Source organism: Passer montanus, unplaced genomic scaffold, assembly GCF_014805655.1.
Source record: "Passer montanus isolate IOZ18808 unplaced genomic scaffold, ASM1480565v1 scaffold7, whole genome shotgun sequence".
Lineage (NCBI taxonomy): Eukaryota > Metazoa > Chordata > Aves > Passeriformes > Passeridae > Passer > Passer montanus.
Window position 1 is genome coordinate 2,759,546 of NW_024372147.1, and position 16,560 is coordinate 2,776,105.

General features: G+C 39.1%; 1 protein-coding gene across 8 annotated transcripts in view; it reads left to right on the forward strand.

Annotated features, from left to right (window-relative positions):
* The first annotated feature begins 291 nt into the window (after positions 1-291).
* AGTPBP1 (ATP/GTP binding carboxypeptidase 1) overlaps positions 292-16,560 on the forward strand; it is a 66,567-nt gene continuing 50,298 nt past the window's right edge. For 2 of the 8 annotated variants that reach the window (XR_005629872.1, XM_039729609.1), the window contains exons 1-3: positions 426-605; positions 9,032-9,163; positions 10,183-10,253. Coding sequence is in view for 7 of the 8 variants with exons in the window: in XM_039729609.1 (XP_039585543.1) it covers positions 10,222-10,253 (32 nt within the window). In the remaining variant the exon portion in view is untranslated. Of the gene's footprint in view, positions 357-424; positions 606-654; positions 944-1,466; positions 1,534-5,143; positions 5,262-9,031; positions 9,164-10,182; positions 10,254-16,560 lie in introns of those variants that run through there. The other 6 variants (XM_039729606.1, XM_039729604.1, XM_039729610.1 and 3 more) reach the window with 6 other exon arrangements.

Below are 16,560 nucleotides of genomic sequence, written 5' to 3' on the forward strand. Positions count from 1 at the left end.
CTGAAGAGTCTGTGCCAGTGCTTGGTCACCCGCACAGCAAAGAAATTCTTCCCCATGTTCAGGTGGAACTTCCTGTGCATCAGTTTGTGCCCATTGCCCCTTTTCGTACTGCTCCCACTGAGAAAAGCCTGCTTCCATGCTCTTGCTCGCCCCCGCCTCCCATTAGATACTTGTGCATCTCACAGAAGTCTGGACCGTTCAGGCGTGAGTGGCCGGTGCTGGGGCGGCCAGCCAGGGAGGTTCACACCGCCCGTGCGGTGCGGCCGGGCGGGCACCGCGCTCCCCGCGGCGGCGGCGGCGGCGCTTGCGCGCGGCCCCGCCCGAGCGCCGCGGGCTGAGTGGCCGCCTGCGCGAAGGTGAAACGGGCGGGCAGGCATGGCCTCGGGCAGGGCGGAGCGGGCCGCAGCGGGGCAGGGCCGGAGCCGGGATCGGGACTGGGGCGGGGCGGGGCGGGACGAGGCTCCTCCGTGCGGGGCTCCCCGGGGCTGCCGGGCGCGTCCCCGCGGGCCCCGGTGGATGCGTGCGGGGCCGCTCGGGCACGGCGGGTCTCTGCGGGAGCCGCGCCCTGCGCGCTCTCGCCCGCGGAGATGGTGGCAGGCGCTACGGTAGGAGCGGTCCTGGTTTCCGGGCCTGGCCGCGGTCGGGTCCGCCGCGGCACGGGGTGGAGCCGCCGGTGGCACGGAGCCCCGCGCCGGGCGCGGGACGATCTCGTCCCCGCGCTCCGTGCGGTGCGCAGCCGGCCCGTGCCGGGCGGCCCTGCACCAGCCAGGGCTGCCGTGAGCCCTGGCCCTGCGGGCCCCCAACGCTGCCGCTCTGTCCCCGCTGCCCCTCCGGCGGGACAACCCAGCATGGGCATTGGGTGGAAAATACTGTTGGGATAACATTTGCCTCATGTGGCGTGGACTTGGCCTGCCCAACGTCTGTTTGACTTAACGTTCCGTGGGTAGGAGTTTGTTACCATTTGGGGTTTGGTTTTTCTTTTTCTTTCTTCTTCCTTTTTCTCCTTTTCCTGCCTTTTTTTTTTTTTTTTCCTTCAGTGGTGGAAATCTAGCAGAGCAAGTGTTTCGTTGTAGGTACCAGTTCAAATGCTCGACAGAGGTCTTAGAAATAGGTTGCACATCAGGGTGGGGTGGTGTTTTTCTTCAGTGTAAACTGCTTTCAGGGACCGACATTGCGTGAGATATTTAGAAATCCTCAGCTGGATGAACTGTTGTGGTTACTTAGAGCAATAATCTTTCAATAGTGTATATAGATGGAAAGTGAATTCCTCTGTACCTGTGTGGTGTAAAAACACCATGAAACTTCTGTAGAGCCTTGTGGTGTGAATGTTGATTTTTGTGTATTAGTTTTTCCAGCATTCGGAAATTAGCTCATTGTATTCCCATGAATGACATTTCTTTAAAGAAATATGTCTCTGCACTACCTTTATAGGTCATATTTCATGAAAAGGCTTCTCTGTTTTGCAGGTAGCTTTCAGTATTTTGTGTAACCCTGAGTGACTGGATGTTGCTGATGGGATAGCCCCACCTTTTGGTTAGTCCTTCACTGAAATTATACTTACAACCAAAGAGTTTTTCTGGAAATTATGCCTCATGCTGTGTGTTGTGAGTGCAAGTCTGTGTTGGAATATGTTTTAATGTCTTGAGCTGGAGTGACAAAATAATCTCCCTTCCAGAAGACTTTCATATTTAATGTCAAGATAATTTTAACACACAGTTTCTGATGTATCAGTTCACTACTGTGATTTTTTTAATGCTAGTATAAATTAAGCAAAATCCTTTTTCAAAAAAAGGTTTCATTAAAAAAAAGGATTCTGTCTTTATTTTTTATCAAAAAGGGTGGAAATTATCTTAAACCAAGGAGTAGTCGTGGTGTGTAAAGTGACACCTGATATATGTTTGTGTGAAGTGATACCTCATCTCAGGCTTAACTTTCAGTTCAAGCGTTGGAGGTGGCAGTGCTCATATTTTAGTTTTCATGGTCAAGAACTTCACAGATTATTTTCCAGATTAACCTTTTGAGCTTGAAAAATATTCAGTTGTCTTGGCAGAAGATTTGTATTAATTATCTTACTGCTGCTAGGAGCAGCTTCTCTGAAATTATGTATAAGAAGCTACATGTAAAGAGAAAAAGGTGAAGGGTTCTCTGAAGTCCTTTTTGGCTTACAGAAGGAGTTTGCTATTTCACCTTACGTTTAGGTTTTAGTTTAGGAAAGACATTCAACTTTTCACTCAACAGCTTGTCAGCAGTGTGTCACATGATTAGAAACTTTGCAGTCTTTAAAATTCATGGTGATACTCTGCTAGACACAGTTGGGGATCACCTGTTTTTTGGCTCTCAGTATGTTATTTGAAACGTCTCCTTGAATTCCAGTATCTGTAAGCTGCTTGCTCTTAGGAGATTGCTCCCGTGATACAAATTGCTAATGCTGAAAAGCACTGAGTGCTAATCAAGTCGCCCTGGCTCTGGAGTATAACTGCAGTAATTGAAGTGTTGAAACTCCTTAAAGAACTTAGAGGGGAAGTCAGGTTTCTTGGAGTGAGTGTGAGAGTACTGAACAAGGCAGCTGCTTGTGTGAGTGCTCAGGAGAGATTTATAACAGCAGTGTATCTCTGGGTACGTTTTCAGGCCCTGCCACTATCCACAGCTTAACTGTCCAATATCCTATGCTAAGCATCAAGAAGATTATGAACTATCCAGTGTGTGTCCTGGATACATGGGTGATTCAGCGTGGTTTCCATTTGGAAATGCAGTAAACATGGAAAGACTGAAAGTAGTGGAGAGGAGGGAGCACGCAAACATCCTTATTTCTTTTGCAACAGGTGCAGAGGCAGCAGTCCTTAAAATGTCACCCTAAAACATTTAGTATATTAAAAGTCACATAAAAACTTCCACTACATCCTTTATAAAACTTAAAATTACTGAGAAACAGAGTACCCAGGGGTTGCATACGGGAGGTAGGTAATAGTGTTTTAATTGTTCCAAATGTAATTCATAAGCTAAATGGTACAAATCAAGATTTTGAAAGGGAGAACAGTTGCTGGGAATATTTTGAATTGTTATGATTGTGTTTCTGAACACCGGTGAGGTTTGAGAGGGTTTGAAGTATATTTGAGTAGATAAATCTGCAACATGGAGCCATGGATTTTTTTTGTTTTGTTTTTAAATCTGGATTAAAACCAGAATTGCAGGTTTGCTTTATTCAGTTAGTAAACTAGGAAGTTTAGATCTTTGAGTTGATTTTTTTTTTTTTACAGAATGACCTTAACCATCAAGGCAGTGTAACCCAAAGGAGCAATCACTGGGTTGTGTGCTAGAAAGCACCTCTGACATTTTCCGCTGTATTAAGCTTTTCCAAGAGCTGAAAAAAGTTCTTAGGTTTCCAGTTCTTGTTCAGTTCTTGGTGTAGGGAAATACCTAGTTTCTGCTGTTGTTGTCCTTTTCCTTCTGGCTATTTTTATTGCTTCCTCCTCCCTCCTTGTGCCATTCACCTTCTACCTGAGGAAAGGGTTATGCTGGCTGGGCAAGATGTAGCTGACTTTTGCAGTATTTCTGTCAGCTTAAATCACGTAAGCTTTGAACGTGATACTATGTGACCCTGATGACAGCAAGTTTGTCATATCTTGAAGTAACCCTATGCCTGCAATGCTAGTAACTTTCTAGGAGCTTCTTTCCAGGCAAGAAATAAAGTACTGGTGTTTTATTCTTTTCCCAGCAAATGCTTTTCTTGCTTGCTTACTTAGCTTTTTTGGCTACTTTTGTCAGACTTTGTTTTTGCAGTCAAGTGGACTGGTGCTAATGGCTGCATGACATAGTTGGCAACTTGCTGTAAAGGACTTGGGTGCTTCAGTTGTCTGTGAAGTTTTATGTATGTCATTTTGAATGTCTGATTATATGCTGCAGTTTATCTAGTCACGTCAAAAAGTCGGCACTTTGCTATAATGCAGCAATGGGTAAGCTCATCAGCTGACTTTTTTGTTCCCTCCTATAAATATTTATAGTAAATGGCATAAGGGAAATGCAGCAACCAATTTTCAGAAGTATTTTTTCTTTGATGAGTGAAGGTTGTTAGCCTTTTCATTTTTTTTTTTTTTTTAGATTTATTAATCAGGCTCTCTTCCACCAAAAGCATTTTTTTTTTTTATCTGCTTAGAGGACTTCGTAGTCATTAGGTAAGGGATTATTTTCTGCCATTTCCACTTAAAGTCTTAAAATTACATCTGGAAGAAATAGTTTTTCTATTATCATGAACAAACCTTTTCTCATGGAAGAAACACTTCTAAGGTACTTTTAGGTATATTAGAATACTTTGATGACTCTAAAACTTTTTCTACTGCTATATATTAAATCTTAGGAACAGACAGCTGTTCAGTGTGTACTCAGTGCCATTCCATCCTATTTTACAATTTGATTTAAAAAACAGCTGATCCTGATAATTGACTCTCTCTGGGCTATTGACTGAGACTTTAATTCCTATGAAACAGCATTTGTGGGGTGTGGGGGGGAGGAGTCTCTGTTTTTGTTTTCCAGTGCTTGTAAAGGTTCAGAAACTGGGCTAGGAATAATCTACTTCAGGAAACAGATTCTCAGTACCTCAGTTATCATTATTTCATTCTTTCTTTATCATTCTATCATTCTTTATCTATATGATTCTATTTATTGGATTTTGATTGAGCACAATGTAGTGTTTGCCAACTTGAAACTTAATTGTGAAGCTGGAAGGATTTCCCCAGATTTTTAGTGTGGTTTATAGGTAACCAAAGCTTTTATGGATTGTTCTGTGGCTTGAGCTTTTGGAATATAAAACAGTTTGTACAAATAACTCTGCCATCTCCAAATAGTTTGTGAGGTTTTTTTTCCTAACATCAAGCATCACGATTTTATTAAAGAAATTGTTCATGTGCAGTAACTTTGCTTGTGTTTTTGCCATTAAAATAGAACTGTATTCTTGGAATAAAACCCAAAAAACAACCCACAACTAACCATTTTTTTTCAAAATTATAGTTGTGTAAGTTGTCACTTGAGACACCGAACTTGGAAACAATATGTTAGGTATGAAAGAGTAAAGGATTAAATAGAGGAAGGAGCTACTTAAGGTAAAATTGCTGGGACTTTTTGCAAAGGTGCAGTCCTCCTTATGGTGCAAGAGGATGAGATGGGGGAGACAGCACCACTGTGTTAATAGCAGTGGCCATTTCTTACTGCTGTCAAAGGAAGAGTATTCTGCTGTCCTCATGAATAATTCTTCTGTGTAATGCTAGGTAACGTACTGCTCATTTCAGTATGGTGTGTTCTTTGTGTGGTTTTGCCATATTTAGAATGCTGCTTATCATGGTGTTTACCTGCTGTCTACAAGCTTTTTGGTTAGGTTGCTGTTGCTACAGAGACCATGACTCTTGCTGCCATGTGTTGCTGGTTATCCTAAATTTTTAAGACAGAATATATTCCTACAAGTGTGAATTCACACTTGTGAATTCTGTTCTTGCAAACAATTTACTTCAATGTTTAAAAATGTAAACCACAAGTGGTATTTGGAATTAAGATTGCCTACAGCACAAAGAATGCAGAAGCCTTTTTATATGGTTTTGTTTAAACAGACTTTTAAGTACTTCAAAAAAGAATATTTTGACCCATGAACAGCTTCTGAAACTTTGGGATACATGCAATGAGGTAATATGAAAAGTGCATTTGCTTGTGATTTAATCTGTACTGAACTAGGGGAGCTCTCATGTACTTCTGTGAGCAGTAGAAATGCTTTGGAAGCCCAGAATGTAATCAGCTTCAGGGTTTCCATAGGTTCCCTTCTGCCTAGCATTTGTGACCTTTTACATAATTACCTGTTTTCTCAGTTCATACCTATAGTTTTTCTATTTAATTTTTAATGCATTGTATATTGACACTATTCTGTCACCTGCGATTTTGTACTCCTTTTTCTGTGCACTAGTTTGCCTCTTTTTTTTTTTGTGCTGTAGAAGATTTTGTTCAGCTACTTACTTGCACTGTCTGATAAGTAAGTATACATCAAAGCAATTACTTAGTTGCTGCAGACTTGTTACTTTTTTCACCTTTCAAATAGCTCCGTGATAATCAAAAGTGAAGTCTGAGCTTTGGCTTTGAAAATATTTTGGGTTGCACCAAGCATTGGATACAAAGAAAAACAGGGATATATATATATATGTATAGATGAACAATCTCACAGGTTTTTTGTCTATTGTGGTAGACAAACATTAAAAACTTAAATTTTGGTTTTTCTCTTGAAAAGTATAATTTGATATGTGGTTTTAGCGACTCAGGGGTTTATGATAATAAGATATCATGTTTTAATATATACTTAACAGACTCAAAAAATATACCTTGCTATATAGTATTTATTAAGAACAGAAGTTTCTGGAAAATAAAAACTTAATAGAATATTGTGCAAGTAGAACAGATTCAATGCTATTGATAAACTTTGTATATCAATACTTGGTTTTGGTTTTTCTAGTTTCCCTTGCAGAGAACTGTGTTTTTTTGGAATGCAATTACAAAGCATTTTGCAGAAAGATCCTAGAATTAGCCATGGAAAATTTCAGACATCTCTGGCTCTTTGAAGTAGTCTATTTTCTGGTTGTGGGGCTTTTTCTTGTTGTTGTTGGGATTTTGTGGTGTTTTTTAAAAAATTATTTGGGTGGTTTTCTTGTGAGTGGTAGTTTGGTCTTGCTGGTTTCTTGAGGGGTGAGAGGCTTTTAAGTAAAGAAAATGCAAAGGTACTTTAAATGTTATTAAAATTACATTTGTCCTTCCAGGGCAGGCATGTTCTGTGTTAAAGTATTTGGGTCAATTGAACATGTGAGTTCTGTTTATATGAATTGAGAATGTACTTCAGCTTCAGCAACAGAGAGATTATCCTTGTTTCCTGTAAGAGAAAGTTTTAATAGCAGGATTTTAGCATGAAAACTCTCCATGGTTTTGAGAGGTAATATTTCTGCCAGTTTCAATTAGAAAGAAAAACCTAACATGAAAGTAGAGGTGCTATGGGTTAAAATAAAAATTTTGAGCCTCAGATGTGACATTATTTTTTATTTTATGACAATTTCTTTCAAGTATGATGTTATTAAAATGACAACAGAAATGCTTAGCACTAAACTGTTGTAATGGTGACTGTGTTTTTTCTTTGTAGTGTCTAACCCAAACCTTCCTCCTTTCATTTTAAAGCAATTGTATTGCCCCTTGACATATCACTGCACACCCTTGTAGAAAGTCCCTATCCAGCTTTCTGGTAGGCTCTCTCTAGGTGCTGGAAGGCTGCTCTAAGGTCTCCTCAGAGCATTCTCATCTCCAGTGTGAAGAGTCCCAACTATTTCAGCCTCTCTTTGTATAGGAGAATTGTTCCATCACTCCAGTCATTTTTATTGTCCCCTTCTGGACTCGCTTCAACAAGTCCACATCCTTGCTACACTGGGACCCCCAAAACTTGTGTCAGTAAAATCTCCTCTGAATCCTGTTATGACATCTGACCAGAATTATTGCTGCCTTAGAGTGGCTGGGCATCTTGCTGTTCATCTAGTACTTATATATATATATATATATAAAAACTTAATATTCAGGAGGATGGAGTTCGTACAAGTCCTCAGTAGGCACTCCCAGTAATGCCTAATAGACACATCTGAGCATGAGGTCTGAATGAAACAGTTCACATTCATTCCTTTGCCATTGTTTTGAGCAAAAAAACCTGCTTTTTGATGATCCTTGCCATTTGGTAGTTTTGTGGTTAGAGTATTTGTCCAAGAACTAGGAGTTCCATGGATTCCATATTATTCTTAATTTTAGATTTTGGAAAATGCCAGAATTTCATATGAAAGGTAAATGCTGGAGGGGGTATCCTCTTTGCTTATGAACTTTGTGAGTGTGTGTCAAATTTTCAGGGTATTGAAAATCTGGATCAGCAGAGAAGGTGACTCAGAATTCACCTAGGAAGTGAGGCAAATATGTGCTTTTCTGAGGAGAAAGAAAAATGTGAAAATTATATGTAACTTCTTGCAGGCCATATAATTTATTGTACTGTTGATAGCATTATTACAGTAATTATTACAGTGCAGCTTTCTGGTCTTGTGAAGACTGCCTGTTTCCCCTGTCTAGATGGGAGGATGAATGAGATAACATTTCACAGGCAAGGTGGAAAGGCAAAGGGAGATTGCAGAGAATCCAACATTTATTGGTTTGGAGTTCTACTTAGTCAGCACTTCTTACTCTGCCCCGCTTCCCTCCAAATTGAAGTGCTTTCATTCAGTTGTTGGTCCTTTGCAAGCAGAACTGATGCTGATTTTTTGTCTGCTCTGATACCACTGAAAGGCAAGCGGATTGTTTTAAATATGTGTAAATTCATTCACCTTCTGCCTTTAGCTTTTTATTAAGTGTTTGTTCAAAATAAGGATAATATTCAAAGTTTTAAATTAATTTGGATGGGGTTTCTTTGCATTACCTAGTCAAATGTTAAAGAGAATTTTTTTTTTCTTTAGTATGCATAGGTGTCCCACCACATCTCTCTGGATTGCTGCTGTGTGCATTTCTCTCTTCATTTTTTCTTACTCCTTCTCATCTGTTGTTAATTTTCTTTGTTTTTTTGTTTTGTTTTGTTCTTGTGCTTTTTCTTTTTTACTTGACTTCTACCCCTGACCTGGAGCCATCAGTAAGCACTTTAATGCTTACTGACATACTTTGTGGTGAATTTAGACAAACAAACCAAGACGTTGCAGTTCAGCTGCTGAACCAAGATGGTTCAGCTCAGTAGCTGGCTCCACTTGCACAGCAGTTCAGTACACAATAATATATAGACACTATTGGCACTGACAGACTGTTCATCATGTGCATGACAGCAGGTCCTGCTTTTGCTGGAAGCAAAACAGCTCTTGGTTACTTGAATCCAAGGGTCTGATTTCCACCCAGTTGGACCAGCAACATGGCTGGAAAAATCCAGACTTTGTAATTCATGAAATTGTCAGTAATGGGGTGGACACAGCTCTTCTCTTGTAACTTTTTATTTTGTTTAAAGGATTTCAAGATACTGTACACCAGAAGGGTGCTTGGACAAAGCGAAGACACCTGTTAACTTGAGTCAAGCTGAAATTCTTGTGAAAAGTTAAGCATTTTCTTCCTGGCTGCTGGGAAAATATTCTGCTTTCAGGTAAGTCTGGAAATAAGCCTGTTTCTTACTTCATCTGCTTTAGGCTTTTAGCAGTGGAGTGGAATTTACCAGTAATAAAAACCTGATTATTTTTATGTGCTGAACAATAAGGATTTTTGAGAGGTTTTCCAAATTTCTTTGGGGAGGTAGTGGTGGGTAGCTGTATGTGTGTAGTTGGCTAAATTTCTTGCCTGCATTTCCAAAGTGAAGAGTGCTTTATTTTACTCATTTGCAGCACCCATATCTTTCAACATGCATTTTCTCCTTTTCTGTCTTCTACCTTTAAATTAACCACTGAATTCTTTGAGGACAATTTTTTTTTTCAGAGTGGGAGTGTTTGTCTGTCACTCATAGTACATCTCAGATGGAAGTACTGGTGCTCAGTTAATGGTCCTGTAGGCTGCAACCTTAATTGCTTGGAGGCACCATTTGAGGAAGCAGTGTGCCCTGAGGACACTATGTCCTTAGATGGATAGGAAAATTGAGTCCTTGGCACGATATGGTTTCTGTCCAAGGAATGTATTGAGGCCCTGCTTAAATAAGAACACCAAATACTCCATGTTTCTCACTGTGCCTCTGGCCTTAGTTATTCTATAGATACATAAAGTCAGAAATCAGTATGTTGTGTCATCTCATAGTATTGTCAAGTTAGTTTAAGAAATGTATTTACTGGTTTCAGTAAAAACTTTCCTTGATAAAATTCTGTCATTGGCAGGAAAATAATGTCTAGTAAAAGACTGATACAAGTCTCTATTTTATTGTAATCAGACTTTCTGAACTTTGGTAGGCCTGAATAATAATGCAGAATCACACCCCATTCTTAAAAAGCAATAGTTTGTTTTAAAAGCTGGATCAAATAGTGTGAAGGGGGAAGAGCCTGTGACATTGCGGAGAAATGGAATCACTGTGAATTAACTTAATTTAGCATTTCTAGTGAAGTGACATTCAGTATGGTGTCAGCATTTCATCTCTAAAGAACAAAAGATGTCAATAATAGGTAGTTGTTTAATATCTTACAGGTTGTCAGAGATGGTGATTTGAAGAATCATATTTCCGATATGAGCAAAACAAAAGCATCATCTGAAAAAAGGTAAATTTAAAACTAAAGTCACCTCTTAACATCAAGCTATTTGGGACCTGTGAAAAAACAGTCTTTATCTTAGTAAGAATATCTTTATCTTCTTAGTAAGAAGATAAATCAAATACACATTGTGAGTCTCTAGTTGGTGTCCTGAAACACTGAGGAAGTAAATGTTGATTAACACAAAGTATCTTCACATTTAATAAACAACTTTTTAAATCTAAATCTTCAGTTAATGTTAGACATGTTCAAATATAAAATACATATTAAATTTAATTGAAAATTTAGTTAATTTCATGATTTTATGCACATATAGGTAAAACAAAAAGTTTTTTCTACTGAAGGAATTAAAGATGTTCATAATATTGTATAAGAAACCATGAATTTGTCAAAAGATGTCATCCTGCAACAATCTTGCAATTCAATACATAGGTAGGACAAACCAAAGTGGGATGTAGAAGATGGCAGGTTGAAAAGCTGTGCTTGTTATTTTCATGTGAACTTGTCTTCGCTAGCATTTGAGAAATTTGTGAGATTCTCTGGAAGGCTGTTAAGCATCAGGAAACTATTTAAAGGCTTTCAATCTTACTTTTTTTTCCTTAAGGTAGCACAGATTAAACCAATTTGTTAAATCAAATAATCTAATCTGATTTAAAAAAAAAGGAAAGTCAGCAAAATTGGGAATTCTAGCTTCAGTCTTAGTTTTCTGAAGTACTAGTTATTTTCTGTGTGTGGAAGTGAATTTTCATGAAGAACATATTCTGCTGTGAATTATGTTTGTATGTTGGGAGCTATTTAAAATTTGACTTTAAATTCTTGTATGTAGAATCATCCTTACTTTTGCTGACTTTGGATGGAACAGGGTTAGGGTTTATACAGGTCAGTTTTTCCTGGTTTTGTGAGAAGAAAGAAATGGTAAAAATACTCTGATGTTTTGTTCTTGTGGTAGGCTAGCCCCTTAGGCATTATGATAAGCAAAGCAAGATCTCTGTCAGCAATGAGTATTCTTGAAACTTGTAGTGCATAAAATATGCTATAACAAAGAATATTAGATGTTTGCGAAGTTGCTACTTAAGTGCCATTTATTCTTCTTTACTTAGAGACAAAATGAAAGTTTCCATGCCTGCAATTCAAAACAGTTGTTCTCTAAGTCATGAATAAGCTATGGTGACTCTGTGTACAGAGATAGCTATGAATAATCAGAAGTATCAGCTCTCTAATGATTACTTGATAACTGTGGAAGTGGTTGAGGAAAAAAACGCAAAACCATAGTTTGAAATTATTTGTGTTGGAATAAAATCCCGGCAAGCTCGTGAGAAGCCTGCCTGTTTTAAAGGCTCATGGTAATGTGCCAAAATGCAGATCTGTTTACTGTGGGGGAAGAAGGAACTCCCTTATACATCTGTGTGCTGGCTGACTGCTGCTTCAGAGGAAGTAGGTAAGTAGTAGTAGATGACATCCCTCATTTGACTATTATATTTTGTAAGGCTTCTTGCAAGGTCAGTAGCTAAAATCCATTCTAAGATAATTGAATTTTTATGAGCAGCCGTGGCTCAGAGTTATCTTTCTCATTGTGGGTAGACATATAGAAAGATACAATGATGTGTTTTAGAATTTGCATAGTGAAAGTGGCATACAGTGGGTAATGGAGGATTGTGAATCTATCACTTCTTCATTATTGGAGTTCAAATGCTTAAATCTTTGGGAGTGAAAGAAGTGTCCCTGTAATGAGGAATCTCTCTTTGAGAAGATGTTTTCTTGTTGAGGAAGTTCTCTTTCAAATGTGAACCCATTGTTGAGGTAGTTCTCTTTCAAGTGTGAAGCCCTGAAGTCTTCTGTTCTTCACTTTCTGGCCATGCTTCCATATTGTCTACTTGTGGCTTTCTTGACCAGAGAAAGAGGAAATCCACAAAGCTCCCTGGTTAGCTAGAGTCATGTTCTAAGTTGACATAAGGACAGGGGTTCTTCCTTTGTGCGTGCAAAGTGATGGTGTGAGGGGCATTTTGAACGGTAGCATTTCAATGTAGCATGAAGAAAGAGTTTCCTGCCTGTGGAGACATGAAGTGTACCAGGTCAACTAAGCCTGGTAAACTTGGCCTCAAAATGCTTAAAGAAAGTGTAAATCCATCAGAAAATAAGAATTTTTGGTTGTCTTTGGACAGAGTAGAGCACTGACTGGAGACAAGATCAGTGGTAGTTGATGTCTGGCAGAAGGAAATGGCGCACTATTTACTTCTGCATGTCCTCTCTCTCTTTCTGGTTACAGCTAATGGTAATTAGCTGTAATATTCTAGTTTTTTTACTAACGATCTCTAAGAGAGGCATTGTAGCAGGCTCAAGGCCTGCACAGCCTCCTTGGAGGCCAAAAGCCTGAGCTAGGAAATGCCAAGTCAGCATGACTGGACCCTAGCAGCCCCTCTCTTCCTCCTTCGGTCCCTGCTTAGCTGTCTGTAAGCCCAGAGGTCACTTTCTCCTGACCCTTACTATTGGACAGTTTCCAAAACCCCTGTAGGGTATAAAAACCCCTGATTCTGCCTGGTTCAGCAGAAGAGCTGTCACTGGGAACCTTCGCAGAACACCCGAAGAATAAAGAATCCTGCGGAACCTCACACGGCCTTCTCCTCTCTCTCCCTGCATCTGCTGCTGCGGCACCTAGCAAGCTAAAGGGCTGGAAATCACTAAGAGCTGTTAATCACTAAGAGCTGAAAATCACTATTGCTTAGGCTGCTTGAGCCTCCACTGAGTTATCCTGGCTCCGACACCCTGCTGGACATCAGCCTGGTGGGAAACTGCCATGATAAGGCATGTTGTTGAAGTTATGGTCAACTTGAAGCTCGAAAGATCTGAAAAACTACTGGAGGAGTAAATTATTTCAAAATGCTCTCGTAAAATGCAGAAAATGGTTAAGAATATTTGATGGAAATATGTGCAAGATACTGTGCTTAGAGAGGTATGTCACTGGAACAGGTAAAGGACACTTGCATTTCTAGTAAGAAGTGCCTGAAATGACAGTATTAAACTTCAGGGAGAAAATCTTTCAAATGAAGGGATATAAAGAATGAGGTTGCCTATGGTTGTTGAATAATTTTTGCAGGTCATCAGGGACTGGTTTGGCATATATATGTCATGAAGAGCAGCTCTGGTCTTTATCCAGATCTGAAAAGAATAGTTTTTATGGTGTTATAAAGTTTCTTCTGGTGCTCTTTAGTCATGTTTTTTTCAGAATTAAAGACAATAGAGACTCTATGTAACCCTCAGTGACAGAGTGCTCTTATGAGAAGGCTTTAGAATGGATGGGGTGAAAAATGTCACTCCTAATAACAAGAAGGGTTCTTCACCTTGTGGCAAAACCAGTCTCATATTGTTTCTGTGCCCCAGCATCAGTGACAAGCTCAGGTACTCACTGCAGCTTGAAACCTGGAGAGCTGCATGTTGGTGTGTCAGGTCAGTCTGAGTCATCCCATTCTTTGTGACAATGGCTTTTGACTGAGTAGAAACCATAGTTAATCTTCTTCTGGTTTCATGGGTAATTATGCAAATTCATGTTGGATACTCCAGTTGGAATTCTTGAGACTGGTCTGCATTGTGTTTCTACCAGTTTGACTCCAGGTTTCCCTTAGCAAAGTCTCCAATATCTCATTCTACAAACCAATTTACTCACGGTGCAGTAACACAGCTGGTGCCTCCTAGGAGCGACCACAAACGGAGGAACCCCTGGGCTTTTATGCCTTGAAAGTCCAAGCACAGGAAAGTTTCAGCTCTTCCCCCTGAGTCTTTGGCTCCTGCTGTGTCTCTGTCTGGTCACCACAAAAGTCTGGCCACAGTCTTCAGGGAATTCATTTGATGTTCTACAGTGTTGGCAGCTTGAGAAAAAACATACTTTGGACAGGACAGAGTTCATTCTGACTCGTTCTTGTGGGATTGGAAATACTGAATTCCATGGTGCCTCTCCATTTTGGAGAGCTGTCTTCTAGATTTGGATGCTGAATGGTACATTGATCAAAACATGCATGTTTACATTACAAATATGAGAGAGTCTCATTACAACTCGTGCTTTCATTTTGTTCTGAGGACAAGGGGGTGGTCACAGCAATATTACTGACTCTGCTGCTTTATGTCTATCTGGCTGCTGTAATTCCTGTCCTGTGATCTTTTTCATGTACTGTGCAGGCATTGAAAACTGTCAAATAGTTGTATAACCACTATGTAGATTAGGGTAGAATATTGGTAAATAACAGTAAAATTCTTGTTTTAAGAAGAAAACTCAGCCATAACTAAGAGGAAATCAAGACTTTATTTGCATTTGAGTGTTGGCTGGTACTAATTTTTAGGGATGCTTAATTGTGTATGCTGAAGACATGAAACGTAGATAGCTGTATTTATGTTGGAAGACTTTATACAAGATGAATAGCCTAAAACCATTTTAAAGATATCTCTGCTGCAATAAGCAGTTATTGCTGTTGGTAGAAACTCTGTCCCCAGGAGGCTATTATAACTCTAAATCTTAGAACTTAAGTTGTTATACCACCCAGTACTGAGAATTATTTACCCTCCCTAAACCTTTTAAAGCTTTTATTAACTATGGAGGAATTGTGTTAGATGCCAGCTTCTTGTACATGGTAAATGGCCTCCATGTGTCAGTGTTGCTTGAGTTTTCCAGACCACAGCAGTCAAAAATCAGGTTTGCTCTGACATTTTAATGCCTATGAGTGAATTCTATCTTTGCAAAAACTTAAAAAAAATTGTTATTGTTACTGCTATTATTACTATTATTATTATATAATAACTCCTGAGCATCAGCTTTGCTTTCTTGGATTGTTTTCACCTTTCCAACTACATTAATTTCATTGTGGGACCAATGGTGTACCACAATAGGAGTGACATGCACACACACACACAGGTTGAAGCAGTAGTTCTCTTACACATCGGCTTACATGTGGATTGGCTGGACTCTTACTTCTTTTGCTTGTGGGACTGGTGAAGATAACATCCTATATAATTTGGTCAGTTTGTGTATGGATCAACAGAGCTTATGGATTTCATTACAATCTTGTGTCAGTTTTGGAGCATTTCAAGTTCAATGGATAAACGGAGAAGCAGAGATAAGCAAAACAAAGCTTATGCAAATAATAATGGCTTTGTACGCTACAGCATAGTGTTAGATGATGAGAAAGGATTGAAGTGATAATGCTTTACTTACACAAGGAAATTAATGTTTCAGCATGCAAGACAGATTTAATTTAGATAAAAAAATAATTAAATTTTAATAATTAAACATGTTAACAATTAAATTTTTAAAAAAGTTAAATCAAAGTCTGTCAAATACTTGAGAAGGTGATAGGCTTACTTCACAATATAAAATTACTCCTATTTAAGAGCTATAAATAACATAACCATTTCTTATTCTTGTTCTTAGCAGCTTGGAAGTATCATCTATAATCTGAAATTGATTTTTGGCTATGCTTCTCATTTAGACGTCCATGTGGAAAAGTGAGAGTGGTGGAAGCAGTTTCCTCTGCAGCCCTCACATCAATTTGCCTTCATGGCTTATAACTTTTGCCCTCAACTAACTTTTCCCCATAATTTTAACATTTAAATAGTTAACAGTAAGTGTAAAACCTTTGTAAGATGTAAATCAAGGAGTAGTAATAATAATTCCTCATTATTATAAACAAAACTGACTGACTATTCATAAAGCTAGTATTGTAGACTTTAATTTTATTGTAGATAAAGCAACGTGTGTGTAAAATGAATTATTGATTATTTTAGGACTTTAATGTTATGAATGAAAAGCCAAAGTAGTTTATGCCTGGAAGTCATAGTTTCCTGTAGTTAATTGCATGACTACAATTAAAATGTTAAACATCTGTTTAAAAATTACTGTCAGGCTGTAATGTGTCCAATGATTTAGAATGTGAATCTCAAAACTATTCTGAATAATTTTTATTATCTGAAAGTATAGAACAAATAAAACAGTTTCTATACTGACTCTGTTTTAGAATAAACAGAGCAATTCTTTCTTTCTACTTGTCTATATAAATGCCTGGACTGAAGTGGTGTCTTACATTAAAATACATTTTCAAGTCAATTTTTTGGTGGCTTTGATAGCTGGGGGAGGCTGCAGGTGTGGCTTCTGTGGGAGGCTGCAGGAAGCTTCCTCCATGTCCAGCACAGCCAATCCCTGGTGGCTCCAATACAGACGTGCCACTGGCCAAGACTGGGCCAGGCAGAAATGGTGATAACACTGCTGTGATAACAGATTTAAGATAAGATAAAACAAAGTTGTTATTGTGGCCAGAGTAGGGAGAGAACACGT